Here is a 16,460-nt window from a genome sequence, read left to right on the forward strand (position 1 = left end):
TGCTGTTGATCTCTGTCTTTATGTCTGTCAAAATCTGTTTTATATATTTAGGAACTCCTATGTTGGGTGTTTACTAGGGTTATGTCCTCTTGTTGAATCGATCCTTTTATTATTATGTAGTGTCCTTCTTTGTCTTTTATTGTAGTCTTCATTTTAAAGTCTATTTTGTCTGAAGTAAGTATTGCTACCCTCGCTTCTCATTTCCATTTGCGTGAAATATCTTATTCCACCCCTTTACTTTCAGTCTGTGTGTGTCTTTTGATCTGAGATGAGTCTCTTGTAAACAGCATACGCATGGGTCCTGTTTTCTTATCCATTCAGTCACTCTACGTCTTTTGATTGGAGCATTGAATCCATTCACATTTAAAGTGATTATTGATAGGTGCATATTTATTGTCATTTTGCTATTTGTATTTCTGATCTTCCTGGGTTAGCTTGTTTTCCCCTTTCTTCTGTTTAAAAAAGCCTTTTTAGCATTTCCTGCAGTGCTGGCTTGGTGATAATGAATTCCTTCAGCTTATTCTTTTCTGAGAAGCTCTTTATCTCTCCTTCAATTTTAAGCGATAGCCGTGCTGGGCAGAGCAATCCAACTCACTCTTGACACTGAGCCTTTGCCCTCTGCCCAGAATGGACCCTCTTTTTCTGCTAGCAAACCCTTGTCCACCACTAGTCTCAGCCCCGACATTGCCTTTTCCCTCCCTAATCCCTCAGGGTGCTCCTCACTCCTGAGACCTGATGTTTCCTCCCTGCTCCCCTCACTGCTGAAGACATGATGGCTTCGCCATCATAATCAAAGTCCCTTGCATCGTGCCCAGCACACAGTAGGCAGGAAAGAATGCCAGAAAAAAGACAGACAGTCAAAGTCTCCATGGCTCCGTTTTTCTGTTGCTACGTGGGATGTAGGGCAGGGGCAGGGCAGGTGGGAGAGAGGAGCCCCGAGGGGTGCAGCCACATGCCCTGCTTCCCAGCTTCACCCCCGGGCCCCTCCCTGCTGCCCCTGGGAAGTGAGAGAGAGGACTGACGTCTGGATGTGTTCATGTAGGTTGCTCAAGAGGCAGGAAGACCACCTGAAGGGCTCGCTAGTGGAGGTGGCCCTGGAGAAGCAACCGAAGAAAGCTGGCTGCTGCTCCTGACCACCCGGCCTGGCTGGGGTGGGACGGCCCATCCCCTGGGTTTCCTGTTCCTCAGCCCCTGTCCCACCTGCCTGGACACAGCAACGACAGAGAGGGCCAGCTCGGAAGCTCAGGAGAAGCCTCCTCAGGTCAGGACTCAGATCTCAGGGCAGGGGCTGCACTGACACTGCCCTTTGCTTTCTGAAGGATTTTGCTGAGCAAATAAGCCTGGGGGTGGGGGTGGGGGTGGGGGTGGGGACTCTTTAAAGAAAGGAAAAGTCTAAGAGACAAATTAAGGAAAATACACCACAATATTGGCCACATGTGTCTGGGTGGTAAAATTATAGGGTGAATGTGGGACGGGGTGTTATTTTCCTTTTTATTCATATTTGTATTTTCAGATTTTCTACACTGACTGGGTATTCCTATACGATCAGAAATATAAATAAATGTTGAGATGGAGGGAGAGAAATTTTCAGACAAGCTTGCTTTGGTGCTGATTGCTAATTGCTCTCGCCTGTTAATTACCAAGTACTCTGTTCATTAAAGCAGTCCCGCTGTTGCATGCCGGGCCAAGCCGGTGGACCTTGTCTCACTCACTGTGGCTGTTTGCACACAAGGGAGCAAGAACCACAAGGGGGGAGAGCAATGGCCCTGGCAGGCCCCGCTCCCGGTTCCCTGAGCCCCAGCCCTCCTCCCTTTCCCGAAGACCTGCCTCTGAGGGGTCACATGCAGGGATCTCGCCCCCTGCCCCAACGCCTTGGTGTCCCATGGTGCAGTCTCTGGGTGTGCAGCTGAGATGCGACAGGTGAGGGCCTGGGAAACAGCCGGGGAAACTGGATCCCATCACTTGTGGGCTCTTTTTTGGAGCCTTTATGGGAGTTCCCAGAATTGTGCAACATTCGTCTCCCAAAAGGTGGCTGCACATTATACAACCCCCAGGCTGGGGTTTTCAGTGCCCTTGGGGGAGCTTGCTTTGAGAGACTCAGAGAGACAGCCTCTCAGTGTCGGAAATCTCCTGTCATGTGTTTGCTGCAAATGTTGTCTGTGTCATCTGACTGGTAACCACAGCAATGCTCATCCCGTACTGCGGTCCAGGGCATGCAGGGCACTGAGTTTGCTGCTTTGTCATCATGCGGGTGAATTCCTCAGCTGAATCAGAGGAAACCCCAGTGTCACAGAGAGACAAGCAAAGACACCGCAAGAGACATAGGTACAGAGGGAAAGAATGTAGGAGAAGGAGGGAGGGCAGGAGATAGAGAACGGAGTCCTCCTACTCGTTTAATCCGTCTGCACTCTTGGCCCCTGTCCGTCTGCTCAATTCTACAAGGGATGCCTCAGCAGCAGTGAGCTCTCTGTCACTAGAGACATACAAGCAGAAGCCAGGTGACACTTGGCAAGAGGTGAGGTGCAGAAGAGTCAGGCATCGAGGCCACCGAAGGTTGGGTCGGATGTCCTTAATGGACCCCTTTCAACCTCTAGACTATATGCAGAATGGTTCCCATGATCCAGCCTATTCTGTTCCTGGCCCTTACTGATTCTTTTTTACCCTCAGTGTCTCCTTCCTTTCTGGATCCTCTCTGTTGGCCCCCAAACCTCCCCCTGCTCTGAGCAGTTTCGAGGCTGTAGTATGCTCAGAGAAAGACAGAGAGACACAGAGACACAAGGACAGGATGAGGTGGGCTGAAGTGAGTGGTGCCAGGCCCAGGACAAGGGTGGGGGCAAGCCCTGCTGTTGTGAATGGTTCCCTCTCTGGGGTCTGGGTACCCGGCAGGGACCCACCTCTGATTTCCGTGAGTCAGTAAGTTAATGAGGCAGGCAGGGTACGATTCCTAGGAGAGTCAGTAGAGCAGATAGAGCCCCTGTCCTTGGGGGGACCCAGTGCAGAAGTGGCCCCTCGGCCTGCCCCTCCCCTCTCAGCCCTGCCCCAGCCTCAGGCAGCTAACTCAGGTTCCCTAGAGGTGGGGTGCTGGAAGGGACTGCACACCTGCCCAGAACCCTCTCTTGGCTTTTTCTAGCTACATCCAGCTTCTGTGCAGAGTATAGCTATGGAGGGGCCTCCAGCCTTTCCCCCTGTCAAAGGACTTCAAGTCAGCAAGCAAAGCTCAGGAACCTCAAAGCAGTACGAGGCAGGTGAGGAGAGAAGCAGGAGGGACTCAAGGTAGACTTTCAGAGTGAACTTCCAGGCAAGTGGTGAGTTCTCAGGGCATGTCAGCCAAGGGGGCTCTGGTCACAACTTAGCTTGAGGTTGATTAAGAAAAGAAGGGTGGAGGAAAAAAGAAAGGAAGGAAGGGTGGGACTGGGTGTGGAGTGAGACGGGAAGGGCAGGGGGATAAAACGGAGCCTGTGCAGGGGTGTTAGGGAAGAGAGCTTTTTGGAACTGAGGGTGGGCAGGAGCAGAGCAACAGCCATCATTTACCAGGCACCTACTATGTGGCAGGCACTGTTCTGAGCACTTAAATTGTGTTGCCTTATTTAATCCTCACATCAACCCTATGAGATTGGGCCTGTTCTTATCCCCATTTGACAGATGAGGGAAGTGAGGCATAGAGAACTGAGTCACTTGTCCACAGCAAGTGGTGGAGTGGAGTTTTAAACCCAGGCTCCAGCACCCACAAGTTTAACCATGAAGTTATGGAGCTCCTTATAGGAAGGTACGGACGCTTAGGTGGAGCGGGGCCACGGCCCTTCAGCCTTTCTTCCCCTCTCCCCATCCCTTCTTCCTTCCCTTTCTTTCCCCTCTCCTCCTCTCTAGTCATGCCACTGGCAGGCAGGCCTGGGCCAGGCGGAAGAAATAAAAAAGCAATGCCAAATGCCAAAAGAGTGGCTCAATTACAGCTTTCGTCCAGGGCAGTTAGGGTATTGGGGGTATTCCCTCGGTTCCTCCTTCCCCTGCAGACCCTGGATCGAGTCTGAGGGGTGCTGGTGGCAGAATTCACAGAGGCCCCCCCCATCCTGTCTCTTCTCAGCTGCCCTCAAGCAAGTTGCTGCCATGGGGCCCCAGAGACCAAGCAGGTCCCCCAGGGAGGCTCTGTGGGAAGGGCTCAGGGGAACCCCAGCCCTGGCTGTGAGTCAGCTTGAAAGGGGTCTCTCTAGCCCCTGCCCCTGTTGCATTATAGCCGATTCCAATACCACGCCCCCCTGCATTAGCCTCTAACCCTATTAGTTATGAGGGAAAAGTCTCGGTATGACCGAGGCCGGGAAACTCTCTGAGGGAGCGTCTCGGTATGACCGAGGCTGGTAAAGCTCCCTCTGGGGGGTGTCTCAGATGTGACTGGGACCTGTTGGAATGATAACAGTCATCTCCCTTAGGAGGACACAGTAACAAGGTGTCCTGGGGCTATGTGGCGGATGTATGAAGGCATAGGATTTGCTGGAACACAATGGGATATGTTAATGAAAAAGGCTTTAAGGCACAAACCTCAAAGGGATGCTAATTTGATTGACAGCAGTTTTACTTCTTTGAAAATTCTCATTAAAAGCCAAGCGCTGACCCGATTCGGGGCTCAGTCTTCTCTGGCTGAGTCCCTTGGTCTCGCTCAAATCTAACTTTTGTCTCTTGACTTTATTCAATCTGCGTCGCCCCACTCGAGACCCATTTGCCCTTGCCACGCTGGACGTGACATGCCCCCAGTGTAAGAGAAAAGGGGATGGGAACTAGAATCAAGACTCCGCTGGGCTGTCTTGTTTGCTACTGGGTCCTCAGGACCTGGCTCAGGGTAAATGCTCAGGAAATATTTATTTACTGAGTGAATGGGCAAGCCTCTGGAGTCCTAGCCTGCTCTGCAGGGTGGCAGCCGGCAGCATCAGCCCCTGGGCTGACTCTGAGATGTCTACACCCCATCTCCCAGCCTGAGTCCTCTCAATCAGGCTCCACATGTCCTCAGCATGTGGGATAGATTAGGGGTGAGGAGGAAGATCTGACAGCTGGGGTGCAGCACCTCCCCCTACCCCCCTACCCCCAGCACAACCATAGATGGCAATGCTTCCCAAGCTGACCTGTCCTTAGTCACTTGGGACCTTTCAAAAATGCCAAAGCCCAGACCAATTAAATTACATCTCTGAGGGTGGGGCCTAAGCATTAGTATGTTTGAAACTCCTCAGGTGACCCCAATGTGCAGACAAGCTTGGGAACCACTGGTAGGGGCTTTACACCTCAAAGCCCTTGCATATCCACTTTCTCACTTGAACCTCAAATTAAAATCTTCCTGATTCATGGGCCGGCCGAGTGGTGCGATGGTTGAGAACTCGCTTGGGATGCCAGAGGGCCCCGGTTCGGATCCCATATATGAGGGCCGGTGACACTGCCCTCCACAGCTGGGGTGCTGAGCAACAGCTCGACCTGGAGCTGGGCTGCCATGAGTCGCCGGCGACGGCGTAGGCTGCAGCCCCTGCTGCAGTGGGTTGCCATGGGCTACCGTATNATGACAATTTTACTTCCTCCTTTCCAATTTGGATGCCTTTTATTTCATTTCCTTGTCTGATTGCTGTGGCCAGAACTTCCAGAACTGTTGAATAGAAATGGTGAAAGTGGGCAGCCTTGTCTTGTTCCTGATATTAAGGGGAAAGCTTTTAGCCTTTCCCCATTGAGTGCGATGTTTGCTGTGGGCTTATCATATATAGCCTTTATTATGTTGAGATATGATCCCACTATTCCCACTTTGCTAAGAGTTTGTATCGTAAATGGCTGCTGGATTTTGTCAAATGCCTTTTCTGCATCTATTGATGTGATAATATGATTTTTATTTTTCATTTTGTTAATGTGATGTATTATGTTAATTGATTTGCGGACATTGAACCAACCTTGCATACCAGGAATGAATCTCACTTGACCGTGGTGTATGCTCTTTTTAATGTGATGCTGAATTCGGTTTACTAGTATTTTGTTGAGGATTTTTGCATCTATGTTCATTAGGGATATCGGCCTGTAGTTTTCTTTTTTTGTAATATCTTTGTCTGATTTNCTACCGTATGTGGCCAGCAGCCAACGTGAGTGGCCAGCAGCCGCAGTGAGCGGCCGTCCAGAAGCCGGCGACTGATCTGCCTCGCCAGGGAAGAGTGCAGTGATGGTGCCAACTTGGGCCAGTGGGGCGGCGCCCTCCACAGCTAGACTGAGGAACAGAACGACGGCAACTTGTCTGTTCCCCTTCCCCCAATTCCCCAGCACTGTTCCCATCCCCTCAATTCCCCAATAAAAATCTTTAAAAAAAAACAAACACAAAAAAACACTGAATTGAAAACTTTATTAAAAAAAAAAACTTCCTGATTCAGACAAGGCAAGGTTTTGTTTAAAGTGTGTGTGTGTGTGTGTGTGTGTGTGTGTGTGTGTGTGTATTAGATTCCATTTGTATTCCCTGCAAACATTTTAGACATAAAGAAATTAAAAAGAAGCAAAAGTTACCTGAATCTTGCCTATTAGTATCATTTTATTTTTATTAGTGAGAATTACTGTTGACATCTGTTTTATTTTCTTTATTTCCTCACTTTATAATTGAGGAAACTGAGGTAGAGAAACATTAGGTAACTTTCCCAAGGTCATGGAGCTACCAAGTAGCAGAGTCGGGATTTGAATCCAGGGCCCTGACAGAGCCCATCACATCAGGTTGTTGTGAGGGTCTAATGGGGCTCATGCATGCCAAGGGCACCCCCTGTGTGCAGCGGTCTGTGGAAGGAGGGGACTCGACAAAGAAAGAGGGAGGCATCCCTCAGCCTGGTTTCTACGCTGTCCTTGTGTATTTGGAGCAGGAGCACGGAGCCCAGGCTGGAGCCCAATGCCGTGGTCACTGCCATGTTCACAGTCACACCCAAGCGACTGCCCTGACTCATCTTTGCTGGGCCCATCCTGCTGGTGAGGCTGCTGGCCAATGGACTCCTGCTGCTGCTGCTGGTGGGCCAGGGCCTAGGCGTCCCCTGCCTGCTCCTTGCCCTGACCCTCCTGGTGAATATCACGCTGTCAGACCTGCTCTTCCTGGCTTGCGTGGTGCCCGTGTTGCTGCTGTGTTTCCTGCAGCAGGACTGGTGGCTGGGTCCCGCCGTCTGCACCACCAGCCAGGCTGCCAACAGTGCCACTGTGTTTTCAGTACCTTCTACAGCATGGTGGCCACAGCTCTTCTTCACCATATAGGAGTGGTCCAGCCTGACGTGGTCCTCTCATCTGGCCGGGGTGCCCGCCTGCTGCTCTGTGGAGCCATATGGGTCCTGGGCCTTGCTGCATCATTGCCCGACTAGTTGGTCCAGCAGTGGTAGTGGAGGGGGCCCGGGCCTGCCTCTTGCTCCTGAGCCCTGCTCACACCTCCTGCTACTTCACCTGCCGGGAGCCCTGGCCTTCCTGCCGCGTATGCTGGGGCTGGGCTGCTCTTTCAGCCTCGTGGGCTGGCTCCTGAGGACACAGCCCCACAGCCTTGTGGGGAAGAACATCCAGGAGCACCAGGAGAGCGCAGGGCTCATCCCTGTCGTGCTGGTGGTCTCTGTGCTGATGTGGGTGCCCTGCTCCATGCTGGGCTGTGTGGTGGACATGGGCCGCCTGCCTGCCACACCGGTGGCTTTTGTGGCATCCACCCTCTGCACCATCCTGCCCTACTCCACTTGTGCCATCAGCCCCACCCTCTGCTTTACCTCTCCCACTCCTTCCAGACAGGGCTCAGGGACCTCTTCTGCAAGGTCAGTGGCAGCAGGAATCTGAGGGGTGTGGGAGGGGCTGGTATGGTGGTGAAGAGTGTCCAGCCTGGCCATGACAGGGTCCCAGGAGGCCAATGGGGTCTGGCAGGGATCTGAGAGGAGATGCTGATGGGAGGGCTGAGATTCAAGAGGAATGGGAAGACCTTAGTGATATTAGAGCCCGTCCCTCCATTTTACTAGTAGGAAGACTGAGATCCAGAAAGGGCAGGTGGCCCAGCAAAGGTAACACAGCAACTAAATGGCAACTGGGTGATGCTCCCAGTCTACCTTGGGGCTCAGATACCTATAGGCTCTACTCCTTCTGGTTGTATGACTCTGACGAAGTCCCGTCACCGCTCTGTGCCTTGGTTTTCTCATCTGGAAAATGGGATTATGACAGTGCCTTCTTCACAGGGTTGTTACAAAGATAAACTTACTTAACACATATAAAGTGCTTAGAAGAATGCTTGGTGCTTAGTAAGTGCATATGAGTGCTGGCCATTACTAATATTATTAGCATTTTATTTTTATTAATTCAGGGGCATTTGAGGTGAGTGGACAAGGGAGTGGCAAAGGAACTTCAAAGGCAGAAAAGTGGGTAGAGGAATAATCTGGGGCTGACAACCTGGGGTCCTGAAGGCCTGGGGATTGAATGAGGTGAGGAAAGGGGTCAGTCGCAGCCTGGGTGAGGGCTCATAGCCCAGGAGAGCCCTTCAGCCGCCTCTACCTTCTCTGTCTGCCCTCCCCCAGCTCTGTCACACAAATACATACACCTCTCAGCCCAATAAGGGAACACAAATAAAGTGAACCATGGAGCCCTGAGCTTGGGCCTGTGAATTTCTGAATGTCCTCCTTTCTTCTCTGTGGTTTCTTTTTCTGGTGTGGGTGGGGTAGGGGGGGTCCCTTTTGAGGCCCCTTCTTTCTCTCCAGAGCCAACTGGAGGTCTCCATCTCTCCTACCCTGTCTCCACACTCTCCCTCTGGTCTCCTGGGAGCAGGCCTCAGGTTTGTGTGTTGTCCTGGGAACCAGGGAGATTGTCTCTACTGAAATTCCCAAGACAGCATGGTCTGCTTGGTAATAGTGTTACAGCTAAACACACACACACACACCGGCTCCGTGGTGAAAAAAGCTTGGGAAACACTGGGTTGAATCCAGTCAAACTCTTCCCTTTCCTGCAGGACTTACCAGGGCCTTGAATACCCTAACAGCCACTGGGACTTTCTGAGAGGGGCTCAGAGCAGACAGTTTCCCAAAATCCATGCCAGGGAGCCAGTGTCCTGTGGAACACACCTTGGAAAAGAACCCAGCAGAGGAGTTACGGCGCTGAGCACAGTGAGGATGCCCTTCGGTGCCCTGGGGCAGCGGCTCTGAGCCTCAACTCCCCTGCCAGGAGTGCATCTCCTCTGAAGCTTTCTCACGGGTGCCCAAGGAGAGGGAAAACAAGCCAGTTATGGGAACTTCCCTCTCCCCCAGCTGTGACCCCACCCGGTTCCCACTCAAAGCGTATCGGAATGCAAGTCAGAGGGGTAGCTAATTATAGGGACAGCCGTGAATCAGCTCTCATTTACTATAAGATCCTGAGAATTAAACAAGTCCTACACTTTGGTAGAATGACTACCAAATTTCTTGTGATGTGCTAATTGAGAATGGCTGCCTGGAGGTCTGAGAGCAAACTTGCCCGGAGAAAGGAGAAATCACCTTTCCCTGTGATCCCAGTCCCTGATGGCCACAGGCATTTATACGTAAAGAGGGACAAGGAGGAAAACAGGGTTTATTGTGCACTTAAAATGCAGCAGGTCCTGTGTGCGGCACAGACTTCGCGTGTGCATAGCTACATGTCACTCCGCATAGCCACACAATAATCCTGTAAGGGAGCCCTTGCGAGGAGCAGTAAGCCATCCTGGGCACGTGGCCTATGAGTCACGCTTTGGTGCCCATAGACCTTGGACCCGCCCACTGGCTTGGCATCGGGACTCCTGGGTTGTAGGGTTTCCTTGCTCGCTGCTTCACAGCAGGGGACAGCCCCCTGAGGGTGTGACTGTGTGACTCAGTGTCTCCAAACCTGAGCGGGTCCTGGCACTAACGCTCAGTAAGTACTTGCTGAGAGATGAGTGAATGAGTGATCAAGAGCACTAAAGTGACCCACTTGTTTTAGCGAATAATCTGATCACATTACCTCTTTCTCCTCCTCAATGGCTGCCTGTTTCATCAGAGTCATGATGAAGGCCCTACCACGGCCTGCAAGACCCTATGCATTCTGGAATCTTCAGCTCCCAGATCTAATCTCCGAAGTTCCTCCTTAACGCAGCTCCCACCGCACCAGCCTCCTTGCGGTCCCTCAAACACGCTAAGCAGGCTCCCACCGCCGGGCCTTTGTACTTCCTCTCCCCTCTACGTGGAGCCCTCTTGCTTCAAATACCAGCATGCCTCCCTCTCTCCTCTCCCTAGGGCTCATCTTAACTGCCATGTCCTCAGAGAAGCCCGCCCTCATCTAAAATATCACCTTGTTACTCTCTAGCCTCTTATTCTCATTTTTCTTTGGAACTCTTATCACCGCCTGAAATTATGTTCTTTACCTATTTGTTTACATGCTTACTGGGTTTCCCCTGTCTTGTCTGTGTTTGTTGGAAGCTCCATGTGGAGACAGGGCCTGTGTTCGGTTCGTTGCTGCGTCCCCAGTGCCTAGCACAGACCCTGGCGCACAGTAGCTGCTCAGTCAATCCTTGTTGAACAAAAGCATGGAAGAAACAGAGAGAAAAGAACCTGGACTCCATCAGATAGCAACCTCTGTGCTGTTGTTCCCAGGTGAAAGGAAAACAAGGGACTTTAGTAAAAGAACCAAATTTACTTCAGTTTAAGGCAGATTCCACACAGACTGTCTCAGACACAGGCACAGGACCAGACGGAGTAGAAACACCACCATCATGCATGACAGGAAGGGAGCGGTGTTGGGCAGCAGACAGGGTGGGGCCTGGTCTCCACCCAGGCACAGGAGGCTCAGTGGGCTGAGGAGCCCCATGCAGCAGAAGGGACTGGCATGCATGACCTGCTCCCGAGTGGGTAAAGGCCAGGCAGCTGGCTGGGCCCAGCAGTGAGATCACCTTTCTCACCTTTCCCACGGCCGGGGCAAGGGTTCGGGCTCAAGCGCCAGAGCCCAAGGCTGAAGGACGAGGGTGGATTTGGGGTGACAGGATGGAACAGGGTGACCCTAGAGCCAAGACGGCCTAGGGTAAGAGGCTGTAGTAGTGAAGACTGGTATGAGGGAAGCTGGCGTGGGATGAATGGACTCTCAGGACGTCAGAGCTGAAGGGAACTCCGGGACCATCTGGTCAACCCTCGTGCCTTACAGATGTGGAAACCAAGACTCAGAAGGCAGAAAGGCCTTGCAAACAGGCAGGGCTTGAACTCAGGACTCCCATCTCCTATCCCCACGGGCTAAAGGGGCAGTGTGGCAGTGCTGGGGCTGGGCTGTTCCTTGCCCAGGCCTCTAGGTAGGCAGTAGAGGAGTGGGCACCAAGGATGCGGGGCAGCCTCTGGGGGAGGGGGTGTGTGTCTGAAGCCAGGAGTCAGCTGTGGTGCCTGTGGGGGTCACACCAGGGAGAGGCCTGTGGATCTGTGTGTCTAGAATCAGTGTCGTACTGGGCTTGAGAGGCACCAGAATGGACTCTGTGCCTGAAAAACCTCTATTCCTGGCCCATCATGTGGCCTGCGGTCCATCATCACAGCCTCCCTTTCATGGGTCTGCAGGGTTCTCATTGCGAGCAAGTGTCCCTGGGAGGGGTCACATGTTCAGGCATTTGTGCCAACCCATTAGCCTCATGGGGTTCACTGGAAACGGGGACAGGAGAGACACTAGGGTGTAGGTCAGGGGCCAGGTAAAGGAGTGGAGGACGAAGGAGGCCCAGTCCAAGCTTCGGGGCCAGACAGGAGCAGATGGGGCTGCCCAGGTAGGCTGAGGAGGACCCCAATCCTCCTGATTGTTAACACCTTCCTGGCTGGGTTGGAACCAGGTGTCAGGGGAAGAAGAGCAGAGCAGGGGCCCAGAACCTCGCCTCCACCACCCGGACCCCACAACTCCCTGGGTTGGGGCCCTAAGTGAGGCCAGGGAATCAGGAAGGAGTTTTCAGAAGCCCCGTGCCCTGGCGGCTTCCCAGGCACACGGGTTCCAAAGGCTGGGCAGGGCGGGCTGTAACGGGGTCTAGAGACCCTACCCACCCTCCTACCGGCCACCCCAGCCCCAGCCACCTGCCACGGGCCAGGCTCAGATGTGCGTGTGGAGCGGGGAGGCAGGAGGCGTGCGGGCGGGGGACTGCGGGGGGGAGCTCGCCGTGGCCTCAGGTGGGGGGCGCGGGCGGATGCCCTGTGCCTTCATGTAGGACACCAGCTGGTCAGGGATCTCGGCCAGCACGTCCCGGGCCAGGCGCGCCATGCTCAGCACGTGGTTGCCCGTGCGGTCCACGTAGTCCCTGAAGGGCACGAACTGGCCAGCAGAAAAGGCAGGGTCAGGTCAGGTTTCCTGCTGGACCCCAGCCCCCCCAGGTCTCCAGGCCTGGGGTCCTGTCCCACTCCTTCCCCGTCTCTGCCCACTTCACTCAACCCCGCCCTTTCAGGGTGAATTCTCTGAGAAACTGTCATCGTAGTCACTATTCTTCCATTCACTATTCTTTCATTCGGCTATTCCATGGCAAGATATACCACTGAACAAGAGTCCTCAATCTTGTTCAGTCTTGGCACCAAGCACAAGCCTTAGCAGGCGCTCGGGAAATGCTGAATGAACCCCTGATTTCTGGAATTCGGGCCCTCCAGTTGCCTCCCACCTCTTGGGGCAGAGCCCTCTCCATCTCTTTGCCTGGCTTCTCCTCTTTCTTCACTGCACCAACACCTCAAGTCAGGCCCCTGTGGCCTCCTCCCAAGGGGTGTCCCCTGCCCCGGGCCTCAGGCTCACTCCTGCCTCCAGACCTTTGCATACATGGTCCCACCTCCCAGATGGTCCTTGTTCTGGTTTCCAGCCCCCTATCTGGTCTCTACACCTGGAATAACTCCTCCCCCATCCCATTTTTTTTTTCTTAATCCAGGAGGTATGGAGAATGTCAGCTTTTAATTCGGAATCTCCTAAGCACTAGGACTCGGTCTGCAGGAGATGCCAGGAGGGGTGTGCTTGCTGAGGTGCATCTGAGGCTTGATGGGACAGGGATGCCCTGAGGACCAAGATCTGTCTGTTCATTACCTCTGCACCCTACATGGAGATCTTAGGGCGCTGATTCAATTAGCCAAGCAGCGCAGGTTCTTGGAGAGGGCTGCAGCAACACTCAAGGCACCTCCTCTACCTTCAAGGGGTTTACCATGTCACTGGGAAGGCGGCCCAGCAGAAAACAACAGAATGACTGTGCTCTGCAAGAGACCATGGAGGCCTGCTGGCTCAGGGAGGGCTGAGTCTCAGACATGGCTGAGCGGGTCCAGCCTGGAGAGGGCTGTGACTGTGAGACTGGCTCCTGTTTCCGTCTGTGGTGGCCAGACCACTCCGGAGCTCCCAGTGCCTCCCTCAAGGGCCCTTTCCAGAGATGCCCCAGCAGGGGATGTGAGGTGAGCCTGGCGAGAGGGGCAGGCAGGACAGTGAGCTTCACCTGGACAATGTCCCGCTCGGCCAGCTTCCCCCGAGAGGAGATCCGCACGTCGTCACCGTCCAGCTCCACCATGGCTGTGTGTGGGGAAGAGGCACGGGGGTGGGGGGGGATTCATGGCGGGCACCTGGGCCTGGCAGGACAGTGGACTTGTCCTTCAATCCGAGGCCATACCCCCATGTTAGGGATGAGGAAACAGGCCAGGAGACAAGAGGAGACTACCCAGGTAAGTCTCCAGAGTTCCAGCCCAGCACTCCAGATCCCCCACCCTGCCTAGGCTCCCAAAGTTGGAGAAGGGAGGAGTGACTCAGGCCTCCGCTCCACAGCCTTGGCATGTGGGCGTGGGGTGCACACCCTGAGACACACACCGCTGTGCAAACAAACGCACCGTCACACCCTGCCTGCTCACCCAGAGTCACACACGCCCAGGTGTGGCCCAGGCATGAGTGCTCTCTCTTTGGGGCAGGGTCATTCCCAAGGGCCTGAAGCCTCTGGGGAAGCATGGCGGGGAGGGGAGGATGGGGTGATGGGAACTCACCATCGAACTCCGCCTGGCCCACGCCAATGATGATGATGGACATGGGGAGTTTGGCAGCCTGTAAGGCAGCAGGGGATGGGGGTGGGGTGGCGACCCAGCCGAGGGGCCAGTTAAAAGGAAGGGGAGATCATGGGTAGGGACAGAAGGGGTGGATCAAAAGAAGAACGTCAGGAGGACAGGGAAGACATGAAAGACAGAAGGATGGAGACGCATAGAGAAACAGAAAAAGTGGGGAAGACAGAGGGGGCAGCCAGGGATATAAACCCAGGGACATAGATGTAGGGCGACAGAGAGGAAGACGGGGTGGAGAGAGAGGGGAGCAGAGGGGGAATGGGTCACAGGTCTGCTTCTGCCAGACACCCCCACCCCTCCTCTGCCCCTGGGCCTCCATCATGCTGGACATCTTTTGTGCGGTCCTAGAGGGAAGGCCAGCTGTAGTTAGGGCCTCTGATATAAGGAGGCCACCCGGTAGGTGGACCCATGTTCCTGGACCTCCCACCTCTTCTACCTGGCCAAGCCTGGTTGGGGTCCGGGGCAGCAGTCCCAGAGATGGTTAATGAGGGAGCCTGAGGTGGCTGAAGGGAGTGGACCACCCAGTGTGACTAAGAGGTGGGTACAGAGCTCACAGCCAGCGCCCCCAACCCCACTGCTAGGCTTTCTAGACACTGCGGCCAGAAGCCAGGAGTGGTCCCACAGAGGATGGGAAGAGGCGAAGCTGGGCCTAAGCGTTTCCCTAAAAGCAGGAAGGTACGCCCCTACCCCCACCCCAGGTTCCCTGTGCCCCAACCCCACTCACATTGACGATGGCCTCCTTGGTCTGCGCCATGTCTGAGATGACCCCGTCGGTGATGATGAGTAACACCGAGTACTGGGAGCCGTCCTGCACCTCGGCTGCGTTCCTGAGGTGGGGCCGGGGCTGAGGTCTGTCTGGGGGGATGTCATCCCCCACCCACAAGGGAGGGCCCTTAACACTTCGGTGAGGACAGCCCTTTGGCTGGCGGGGGTGGGGCCCTTAGGGTCAGGGCTCCTTGAAAGGCAAGCCAATGTGAAGGAACACTCCCTCCCACCTTCCTGAGAAGACAGAGGTGGAGACAAATGCCCTGTGAGGTGTTGGGGCGGGGGTCTGGCGACCCAGCGCTCACCTGGCCACGTGGGTGACCACGGGGGCGAAGTTGGTGGGGCCGTAGAGCTGCACGGTGCGCAGGCTCTGGTGGTAGGCCTCCAGGATGCCATCAATGCCACAGCACGAGGGGTTCTCCTGGTTGCCGTTCTGGGAGCAAGGACGGGGGAGTTGAGCCCAGGAAGGGAGGAGGGGCGGGAAGGTGGATGGCCAGTGGTCTGTAGGAGCAGAACCAGGCTAGGGGAGGCCAGCAGGCCTGGGTTCTCCTAGACTCTTCTCTGGTAGGGGGTCGGGGGCAGGGGAGGGACCCCCCCAGGGCCCACCCTGAAGGGCAGCACAGGCTGCTGGTGAGCAGGGTCCAGACCTGCTCCTTGCCCCACTCCCTGTACCTGCTCAGATAGGCCTGAGAGCCCCGGCTGCACCCTCGGGGAGCCTCCGGCAGACCCACCGCACTCTAAAATGACTGCAGGGTCCAAGCAGTTCTGGAAGGGCCAGTGGCTCATCCAGCCTCCTGTGACCTGTGCCCAGCAGTGCCCACCACGCCACAGGCATGTGAGGGATCCAGTGACCAACCGAGTGTCCCCAGCTCATGGGAGGGAGGGAGAGGAGGTGGCCTGAGGAGTCATCCCCACAAGGCCCCCGTCTCAGCACCATCTCAAGGAGCTCCTAGAATTACCTGTAGTTGCCCATATACCCAACCCACACCTCTTTATCCTTATTTCTGGGGGGATAGTGCAGCCACGTCTCCACTCCACTTGCATCTGCGTCTTGTCAGAGAAAGGAGGCCAGAGCCCACCATGGGTGGCTTCAGACACAGAAGGGAGTTGTTTGTGAGCACGGTGGGGAGTGGGTTTCTGGAGGCCCGGATACAAGCCCCCCTCCACACAGCAGGCAGCCTACCCTCCACAAAGGCCTTCAGTCCCAGGCGGGGAACATGGGCAGTGCCCCCCCACCTCAGGCTCGTCACCACCCCTCCCAGCCTGGTCAGCCCTCAGCTCTTTCTCCCGGGGCCTCCTACCAGCGGGAACTCATGGGACACTCTGCCGTCAGGGGGCAGCTTGGCCCCGAAGCCAAGGGCGGGGAACATCTTGTCGCTGTCATAGTGCTGAATGATCTCCCCGACGGCGGTCAGCGCCAGCGCGTAGGCATTCAGCTGGTAGGGGCTCATGTAGTGCAGGGACGTGGACTGCGACGGGTTCCCTGAAGACACAGGACACGGGGACATGGGCCAGCCTGAATACCCCAAGCCACTTGGGCTCAGAATCAGAAGAGGGGGTCCAAGTGCATCCCTACATTTTATTTGCTTATCCTTGATGCCTTTCTCTCTCACCGTGCACACCATCCTTGAGCAAATCCTGGTTGCTAACCCTTCACAATAGACCCGGAATCCCACCCACTTCTCCCCTCCTCTA

At 54.8% G+C, this 16,460-nt stretch overlaps 2 protein-coding genes and 1 pseudogene across 7 annotated transcripts in view; 2 read left to right on the forward strand and 1 right to left on the reverse strand.

Annotated features, from left to right (window-relative positions):
* RAB44 (RAB44, member RAS oncogene family) overlaps positions 1-1,583 on the forward strand; it is a 37,831-nt gene extending 36,248 nt beyond the window's left edge. For both annotated transcript variants that reach the window (XM_019667439.1, XM_019667440.1), the window contains one exon: positions 1,043-1,583. In XM_019667439.1, the coding sequence (XP_019522984.1) occupies positions 1,043-1,133 (91 nt within the window). In that variant the 3' untranslated portion in view covers positions 1,134-1,583. The remainder of the gene's footprint in view (positions 1-1,042) is intronic.
* Positions 1,584-4,299: 2,716 nt separating this feature from the next.
* Positions 4,300-7,794, forward strand: LOC109395968 (galanin receptor type 2-like; annotated as a pseudogene).
* A 2,365-nt stretch (positions 7,795-10,159) lies between these two features.
* CPNE5 (copine 5) overlaps positions 10,160-16,460 on the reverse strand; it is a 103,484-nt gene continuing 97,183 nt past the window's right edge. For 4 of the 5 annotated variants that reach the window (XM_019667432.1, XM_019667430.1, XM_019667433.1 and 1 more), the window contains 6 exons: positions 16,067-16,248; positions 15,071-15,198; positions 14,725-14,827; positions 13,929-13,986; positions 13,394-13,467; positions 10,163-12,249 (listed from right to left, as the gene is read on the reverse strand). In XM_019667432.1, the coding sequence (XP_019522977.1) occupies positions 12,031-12,249; positions 13,394-13,467; positions 13,929-13,986; positions 14,725-14,827; positions 15,071-15,198; positions 16,067-16,248 (764 nt within the window). In that variant the 3' untranslated portion in view covers positions 10,163-12,030. Of the gene's footprint in view, positions 12,250-13,393; positions 13,468-13,928; positions 13,987-14,724; positions 14,828-15,070; positions 15,199-16,066; positions 16,249-16,460 lie in introns of all 5 variants that reach the window. The other variant, XM_019667431.1, reaches the window with a different exon arrangement.

Source organism: Hipposideros armiger, unplaced genomic scaffold (genome assembly GCF_001890085.2).
Source record: "Hipposideros armiger isolate ML-2016 unplaced genomic scaffold, ASM189008v1 scaffold_497, whole genome shotgun sequence".
Taxonomy (NCBI): domain Eukaryota; kingdom Metazoa; phylum Chordata; class Mammalia; order Chiroptera; family Hipposideridae; genus Hipposideros; species Hipposideros armiger.